At 41.8% G+C, this 9,525-nt stretch overlaps 1 protein-coding gene across 1 annotated transcript; it reads right to left on the reverse strand.

The window, feature by feature from the left end:
- Positions 1-3,589: 3,589 nt before the first annotated feature.
- Positions 3,590-9,192, reverse strand: LOC124283227. Its single transcript, XM_046719257.1, has 3 exons — positions 9,156-9,192; positions 6,298-6,457; positions 3,590-3,920 (listed from the first exon to the last, which is right to left on the reverse strand). Exons 1-3 carry the CDS (start codon positions 9,190-9,192, stop codon positions 3,602-3,604), a joined length of 516 nt encoding a protein of 171 aa, XP_046575213.1. The 3' UTR covers positions 3,590-3,601.
- Between the last annotated feature and the right edge of the window lie 333 nt (positions 9,193-9,525).

The following is a 9,525-nucleotide window of genomic DNA, read 5'->3' on the forward strand; positions in this document are numbered from 1 at the left end:
GGGTAACTACATTCCTTAAAATTATTTACACAAGTCTACTGGTATAGTTCAAACACTAGAATGGCCGCAGCTGTATTACCATACAAATAAAACCATAACAAGATGCATATATAGCTACACATGCATAACAGCCATACAGGTTGACTTTATTGCTTACCTGTAACAACTGATCATGTCAAAACGTAAAGCGTTATGGTCTCGGTTATGTGGCTGGTGTGCAGGTGGAAGATATTTGAACTATTCAAACAGACTTGACCGATTGAACTATATATATATAGTCCGTTTGACTCATTTGAGACCGAGGGGCGGTGGGGTAGCCTAGTGGTTCATTTTGTGGCCCCTGATTCTCAGAAACTCGAAACGCATGTCTTAGTCGGATACGTGGGAAAGATCGTGCGAAAAATCAGTATAAATGGCCTGTCCAACACCGCAATATCGCTGCACATGAAGTCACACTGAGCATGCCAAGGTTAACCCAGGAAGAAAGAGAACGAGCAGGGATAGTTGAATGGCTGACCCTCTTAGTTATTTCACGAAATGACTGTAACATATACAGCACGCTATTACTGGGTTACTGCCGGGCTCACTGTAGGCTATTTTCAACGCCCAAAAAGGACGAACGGCCAAACTGGGTAGATTTTGCCGATCATTATAAGATAGAACGTGACTGGAATTACACGGATCATTTTTGTCAAATCTGGAACACAAGTAATCTGAAACCAGAAAATATGTGCTCCACATTACATATACAAATCCACGTGAATGATCTTTAACATTTGAATCGCTGCAAGAAAAAGTCAGGATCATATAACTCGACTACAAGGTCACTATACACTGCCAGCAAATAGCGTGCGGTTAATTGTAGTATCCAGGGAGTTCGGCTGTTACACAGGTTGCAGCTGGTTCGACCACATGAATATGTGATACATAAGCATGGTATTTAATTAACATAATGAGTATAATTTGTCCACGCCGTACACGATTGTGGTTACCGAATTTGAAAAGCTCCGGAAACTATCGGGCAAAAGAACGTACACAGTTGAAAATTGATTTCGTTAAAAAATACACACGTTATGCAATCATCACTAGTTTGAAAACAGTAGCCAAAACAATAGATCATCGAATAATTATTTCTTGTTGACTTCATTCTAAGATACCATCAAACATGGATGTACATGCATTGCGCCCGGCTGTTCAGTAAAGGCGTGGTTACCATATACTCAACAACATCCAAAGTTAGCTTTTCATTTGTTTAAATATAATTGCAGGAGTTGACTAGGACAAAATGACCTTCAATTGCTCCGTGCACATTTCTTTAATGCAGCTATAAATGTTATGAGCACAGTCCACGCGGCACATGAATACGCTCTCGACCAAATCACCGAGACTATAATAACTGTGCACCTGACATGTTCACGATCCAGTAAGTGGCCTTACCTGACAAGCATATGTTACTGTTTATAACCCGGATTCCCCTGACCAGGTCCATGGTTAGAACATATCCAGGCTTACAGTTACATTACCACAAATCAAATACACGTGGCACAATACAGCTCTCCATGACAATACAGATACTCGTGAAGATCCTGGTTAGAATTGGTCTTCAGCAACCCACGCTTGTCGTAAGAAGCAACTAACGGGATTGGGTTGTCAGGCTCGCTGATTGTTTGACACATATCATCATGTTGCTTAGATTGATGCTCATGAAGTTGATCACTGGATTGTCTGGTCCAAATTCGATTATATGTACAGATCGCCGCCGTAAAGTTGGAATATTGCTTAGCGCGGCGTTACACAATTCACAAACAAATACTACAGTGGTATGTTGATATTTTACGATGCTTCATTGGCTAATCATATTTCAAATATATATACTACAAAAATAATGTATAGTCTGTTTGCAGTGAAAACGTACCGATGAATTTCACTTTAAACAAAAATTTAAATCGATTAAAGCGAAATTAAGATTGCGAAGCCACAAAATTTTACCTTGGCAATTGAACATTCAAATCTCAGAATTTTATTCAACTTAGGATGACAGTTGTTTAACAAACGATCAAGGTTTCAAATCGCTTTTACTGGTTTGTATTACAAGGAGGTAAGCACATTAGATGAAACACCGAGAACATGTAGGGCTGGTCTAAGTTAATGCTCATCACGTACCGCACGTGCATTTGTTTCACTGTTCCATCTACTGCGCTTACCCCCTTGTAATACAAACCAAGAATAGCGATTTGAATCTATGATCTTTTGTTAAACAACTTTTATCCTAAGTTGAATAAAATTCTGAGATTTAAATGTTCATTTGGCAAGGTAAATTATGAGGATTCGCAATCTTAATTTCACTTAATTTGATTTACTTTTTTTGTTTAAAGTGAAATTCATCGGTGCGATTTCACTGCAAACAGACTATAAAGGCATATTCCTATTGTTCCCTTTCAGAGGAGAGGCAGATTACGGTTTATGGATAATTATGATTATTCTGTTTGTCATCAAAACTTGAATTGCGCTTTGAGAATAAAATGGCACATGTTCAAGAAGGGTCACCACAGGAACTGACACAATTTGAATTTTGGGAGTTCTCAAAGCAAACCAAACGACAGATACTGAGGTTGATCACCAAACCAATTAATGTAGTTTTGTTTCAAGGGGATCACTTCGATACTGGTTGGTTACAATGCATGTGACGAAACATTGTAAAGAGGTCACGTGGTGAAAGAGCGCACTGTGTGTTAAAGATGGGGCCAAATTGTGAAATCAAAGCATAGTGGTGATGTTGGGTGGATGGTTCCAGTCAGACCAGGAATGCAATGTTATTGGTCCCGGTGTGGTGTTTTCAGGAGCTGCCTCAGTGTGCATGACTTATATTGAGTTGAGTTGAGTTGGGTTTTACGTCACATCGGCATATTTTCCAGCCATATAGTGACGCGATCAAGCCTGAATTAATACGCCGCATGACTTAAAACTGCACAAACCCGTGAAGATCCGGGCTAGAATTGATCTTCAGTAACCCATGCTTGTCGTAAGAGGCGACAAAAGGGATTGGTTGACACCTGTCATCGTATCCCAGTTGCGTAGATCCATGTTCATGCTGTTGATCACTGGATTATCTGGTCCAGACTCGATTATTTACAGACCGCCGCCATATAACTAGAATATTGCTGAGTGCGGCGTAGAATGGAATTTTTTAGCGTTACAAGCCCCTGTACAACAACCTCCTTTGGCTGTACTGGATAACTGTATCTGAAGGACCAGTCATTCAGTAGACTGTGCGTTTGTGTGGGTGCGTGGGTGCGTTGTGTATTTGTGGATTGCCATCCTCCGTCAGCGTGTTAGGTTCTGTATATATTTCGCACAACCCACCCCGAAAGGATAAAATGCAAAAGCAATTTATATTCTTTAGTTACATGTTGTTCACAGTTTATGACCATCTCCGAGAGACTGTCATATCAGTTGCTGACCCTGTCCTTGATCCACAACCCCCGAAATAAATGATCCCACTGATGTTGAATCTCAGAATGAGAAACATTATACATGATATACACATGAACACTTGAATTCAATTTTGTCCAATTTTATACCGCCACGACAACAGTCATATTCATGAACTGGTGAACTTCTTGACAAACTCCTCACTTACATCATCCCTGCACACTTCGTTACAGTCGAACACTTGCGACCCCATGGTTACATACACTCCAGGTTTGGCGAGGCACTGTAGGCAGCCTACAGCAAAACCAACGTTGAACTCGGCGTCGGAGCCTTTGAAGGCATATGGCAAGAAGGCTCCCATGAGAACAATGACCTTCTTCAGGCGGTGAGAACCGATGAACTGAGCTGTTTCTATCAGTGTGTCTGTTCCATGCGTTATCAGGATCCGTGTGCTGGGGGAGTCCCTACATACATCCAGTATGGACCCTCTGAAATATGGATCATACTCCAGAATGGACGCTCTGAAATATTGTTCCCATCGATAGATTAATCTGGAAAGAGTATCACAACAGCTAGATCACTTGTAACTTTATGAAATATTGTTGCCTATACTGACCCTTTTAAGATGATCATATCTCCAGTATGGACGCTCTAAATATTGATCATATCTTAAGCATGGACGCTCTGATTTGTGGATCATACTCCAGTATGGACACTCTGAAATGTGGATCATACTCCAGTATGGACACTCTGAAATGTGGACCATACTCCAGTATGGACACTCTGAAATGTGGATTATATCTCTAGCATGGACACTCTGAAATGTGGATCATATCTCCAGTATGGACACTCTGAATTGTTGGGATCATACTCCAGTATGGACGCCCTGAAATGTGGATCATATCTCCAGTATGGACACTCTGAATTGTTGGGATCATACTCCAGTATGGACGCTCTGAAATGTGGATCATATCACCAGTATGGATGCTCTGAAATGTGAATCATACTCCAGTATGGACGCTCTGAAATGTGGATCATACTCCAGTATGGACGCTCTGAAATGTGGATCATACTCCAGTATGGACGCTCTGAAATGTGGATCATACTCCAGCATGGACGCCCTGAAATGTGGATCATATCAAGCATGGACGCCCTGAAATGTGGATCATATCTCCAGTATGGACACTCTGAAATATGGGTCATATCTCTAGCATGGACACTCTGAAATGTGGATCATATCTCCAGTATGGACACTCTGAAATGTGGATCATACTCCAGCATGGACATTTTGAAATGTGGACCATACAGTATGGGACTACTCTAGAAATATGGATGCATGGACGCCCTGAAATGTGGATCATATCTCCAGCATTGGACACTCTGAAATGTGGATCATACTCCAGCATGGACACTGAAATGTGGACGTATGGACGCTCTGAAATATGGATCATATCTCCAGTATGGACGCTCTGAAATGTGGATCATATCTCCAGCATGGGAACTCTGAAATATGGGTCATATCTCTAGCATGGACGCCCTGAAATGTGGATCATATCTCCAGTATGGACGCTCTGAAATATGGGTCATATCTCTAGCATGGACGCCCTGAAATGTGGATCATACTCCAGTATGGGAACTCTGAAATATGGGTCATATCTCTAGCATGGACGCTCTGAAATGTGGATCATATCTCCAGTATGGACGCTCTGAAATATGGATTATATCTCCAGCATGGGAACTCTGAAATATGGGTCATATCTCTAGCATGGACGCCCTGAAATGTGGATCATACTCCAGTATGGGAACTCTGAAATATGGGTCATATCTCTAACATGGTCGCCCTGAAATGTGGATCATACTCCAGTATGGGAACTCTGAAATATGGGTCATATCTCTAGCATGGACGCTCTGAAATGTGGATCATATCTCCAGCATTGGCACTCTGAAATGTGAATCATATCTCCAGTATGGACGCTCTGAAATGTGGATCATACTCCAGTATGGGAACTCTGAAATATGGGTCATATCTCTAGCATGGACGCCCTGAAATGTGGATCATATCTCCAGCATTGGCACTCTGAAATGTGAATCATATCTCCAGTATGGACGCTCTGAAATGTGGATCATACTCCAGCATGGGAACTCTGAAATATGGGTCATATCTCTAGCATGGACACTCTGAAATGTGGATCATATCTCCAGTATGGACACTCTGAAATGTGAATCATATCTCCAGTATGGACGCTCTGAAATGTGAATCATATCTCCAGTATGGACACTCTGAAATGTGAATCATATCTCTAGCATGGACGCCCTGAAATGTGGATCATATCTCCAGCATTGGCACTCTGAAATGTGAATCATATCTCCAGTATGGACGCTCTGAAATGTGGATCATACTCCAGCATGGGAATTCTGAAATATGGGTCATATCTTCAGAATGGACGCTCTGAAGTGTTGTCCCCATGGATATATAAATCTGGAAAAAGTATCGCAACAGTTGTATCAGTTGTAACTTTATGGAATATTGTTGCCTGTACTGACCCAGTTAAGATGGCATTATGGTGAATTTGGACAACCATATATGCCCACAGTTGATGCTCGTGCTGCACTTGAAACTGTTGAATATGCACCCTTGTTGTTTGAAATATCCTGCAGTACCGTGTCGTCATTACACCAACACATTGAAGTGAGCACCAACTGATAAAATCCGCCCAACACAAAGCCGTTGCTCGATGATTTTTTACGAACGTGGTAAACGACTGGGACTGCATCACCTTAGGCTTACACAGTTAGCTCACTCGACGTAATGTGACGGATTCAAAGCAGATTCAAACCCTACTCACTCACTCCACCACTCCTTACCTGTCCTCCTGTGTGATGTCCTGGCTGTCCTTCCTGCACACCGTCCTGAAGCTCCAGGAGGACCTAGGACTGAAAGTCCTCATTATCTTCTCCACGGCCGAGTCCCCGATCTCAAACGCATAGCCTCCCTTCCGTTTGGGGTAATCCTTGTCTATTGTGCCTTTAGAGAAGACAATCGTGTTGATTGAGAAATGAATACGGTTAAAATACTGTTTGCTTTTATATGGGTTTAGAAGCAAAACGACATGAGTCCCTTTTGTAGGTATTCAGGAGAGACGAAAAACTGGTCTGAGTTTAAGTCCTTATTGCATAAATCATGCATATTCAAGAAGCTGTAATTCTGCAAATTATTAATGTATCAACGTGAAATTTCACCACAATGTAGATCTCAACATGACGATTAGCGGGGTATTATTATGTCAAAACAACCAAAGTCTGACTTAGGTCGTTCTGCTTCTCAACCCTTGAGTGAGTGAGTGAGTGAGTGAGTGAGTGGAGAGTGGTAGGTAGGTAGGTAGGTAGGTAGGTAGGTAGGTAGGTAGGTAGGTAGGTAGGTAGGTCTAATTTCACTCCCTTTTCACAGCATTTCAGTTACATCATGGAGACGTTATGGGAGGACAGCAAGCGAAAAGTAAATGCAGTCTTAGACTTTTGCCACGTTTGTGAAGCCCACAACCACGGGTAACAAGGATGTGGTACTGACATAATCAAGGCGAATCTGGGATTCGATCATACAAACTTCGGCTTCTGGCGCTCTAAGGGACGCAACTCCGGACAAAATATTACAGCAACTGATGGGACGGGGACACCCGCGGCCATAGTCTGTTAATGGTACGTGGATGTAATTTACGCCGCTTTTAGCAATATTCCAGCAATATCAAGGCGGAGGACACCAGAAATCGACTTCCACATGTGGTGAATCGAACCCGGGTCTTTAACCACTTTAAACGCTTTAACCACTTGGCTACTCCACCGCCCCCTGTTGGTGGTCAGGCTCGCTGACTTGGTTGACACATATCATCGTGCCCAATTGCGTAGATCGATGCTCGTGATGTTGATCACTGGATTGTCTGGTCCAGACTGGATTATTTACAGACCGCGCTATGTAGCTGGAATATTGCTGAGTGCAATGTTACACAATAACATTGTGCGGCGTGAAACTAAACTCACTCACTCACCTGTTAATGATAACGTGCCGGGAATGCTTGTTCAAGACAACCCAGGTGATAGCAAGGTGTTTGCTTATTGACAATCAATGGGAGCATGTGTATGTCCACTATTTGCTTAAGGAGTAGATCAATAGTCCCAACGTCTATAATATGCATAGATAAAATGCCACTGCTTGACTCAAGATTTACACAGCTATTGTAAGGGATGTGTTTAACGCCGGTTTGAACAATGTTCAAATTACATTTATATCACGATCGTCATCTTAATATAGGAGTGAGTTATTATTTAACGTCACATCGGCAATATCTCAGCCATATCGTTACGAAAACAATGTATACAATATAAAGAGAAAACATTTTGAAGATTAAAACCTGTCCACGATGGACAGTAAAAATACCAGAGAATCACAGAAATGAATAAAACTAGCAAGCAAAGCTAAAACATTTCAATTAAACAGGACAGTACAGTATAAAACACGGGCTATAGATCGCCAACAACTGAAGGTAGATCACCATACTAGGAACCGTGGGGACTTACATTACGTTTGCTACCTGCATGGACCCTAGCTGGATTTACACCATCCCTTCAGCCGCTGGCGATTATAGGAAAATTTAGCCGGCAGTTAAAAGAACAAAGATACTACGTTTAAAATATGGTAAATTTACATTTTACTTTGAAAGTTTTGGGACTTACGTACCCTCTCAGTCTTAATATAGGAGTAAAGGTGGAGTGTAATACTGATCTTAGATGGGCAGGGTATGGTCTTGACAAAACTGGAAACATATCCAGGATTCGAACCCAGGGGACGCAACTCTGCACAACGAATTGCGGCGCCTCAGACAACTGGATCCTTCTCCTATTTCCCTCTCAGGCGTTCTATATGTTGTAAGGGAGTCTAGTATTACCTTTTTCGACACTTTTCAGCAGTAAAAACGGAAGTGAGTCTAAAAATTTAACACATGATATCCATGTAGGATTATAACCCAGGGTTAAGGCGTAACGTACGAACGTCAAAGGCAACCTTGTTATTTTTCCTTGTTGTTTTATATACGCCGCACTGAAAATTCCAGCTATCTAGCGGCGGTCTGTAAATAATCGAGTCTGGACCAGACAATCCAGTGATCAACAGCATGAACATCGATCTACGCAACTGGGGTACGATTACATGTGTCAACCAAGTCAGCGAGCCTGACCACCCAATCCCGTTAGTCGCCTCTTACGACAAGCATGGGTTGCTGAAGGCCAATTCTAACCCGGATCTTCACGGCTCCCTTGTCGATCATGACGTATATGTCTTACGTAAGGTGATAAAACTCATTGGTATTTATCATTCAATGAGAGTTAGCAAACAAACATTTCTTGTAAATTATCAGAAGAATCAAATTACTATGACCCTTGTCACATAAATTTACTTAAAATGCATGACCGAATTATTTCGTTACGACCTTTCTGTCCAGCCTGTCACATTTCTTTGGCGACTTGCTTTAACATTGTCCAAGTGATTGTGAAACCAACAGACAATCTTATGAGTGGAAATAGGGGACTCAGTGCGATCCCATCTCCAGTATGCTATATTGCACACACTTAAACATTGACTTTGTTTATGGTATCTAATTGTGTGAGTATGGCATAGTTATCGAAAGGACCAAGTTTCTTTAGGTCATTGGGGAAAACATTTGAAGTACTACCTCCTGTCTGGATCAGAAGTAGGTCGTTATCGGCCATGTTATCAGCTGATGTGACCCGGCGACGAGATCTGCCTTCAGCGTCACATTCACTTGCTTTTGGCGTTCACTGCGCACGAACATTCACGAGCCCGAGCGTTGATCATAAATATTCATCTCGTAAAAGCCAGTATACCCAGTTCTTGACACATTTTATGAATTTATATTTAGGAGGCAATGATCGAATTTGTCATTACGGGGTCACAAGTTGCAGTTTTATTCCTTTTGAGGACATTCGATGCTTTAATATGGTATCTAAAAGTACGAAAAGTGTCAGCATGTAAAATATTATGACGTCATCAGGTCGGCTTGCATGAGTTTCTAAAAAAATGCG

The sequence above is a fragment of the Haliotis rubra genome, unplaced genomic scaffold (assembly GCF_003918875.1).
Source record: "Haliotis rubra isolate DU_JTF1 unplaced genomic scaffold, ASM391887v1 Scf310, whole genome shotgun sequence".
In the NCBI taxonomy this organism is placed as follows: domain Eukaryota; kingdom Metazoa; phylum Mollusca; class Gastropoda; order Lepetellida; family Haliotidae; genus Haliotis; species Haliotis rubra.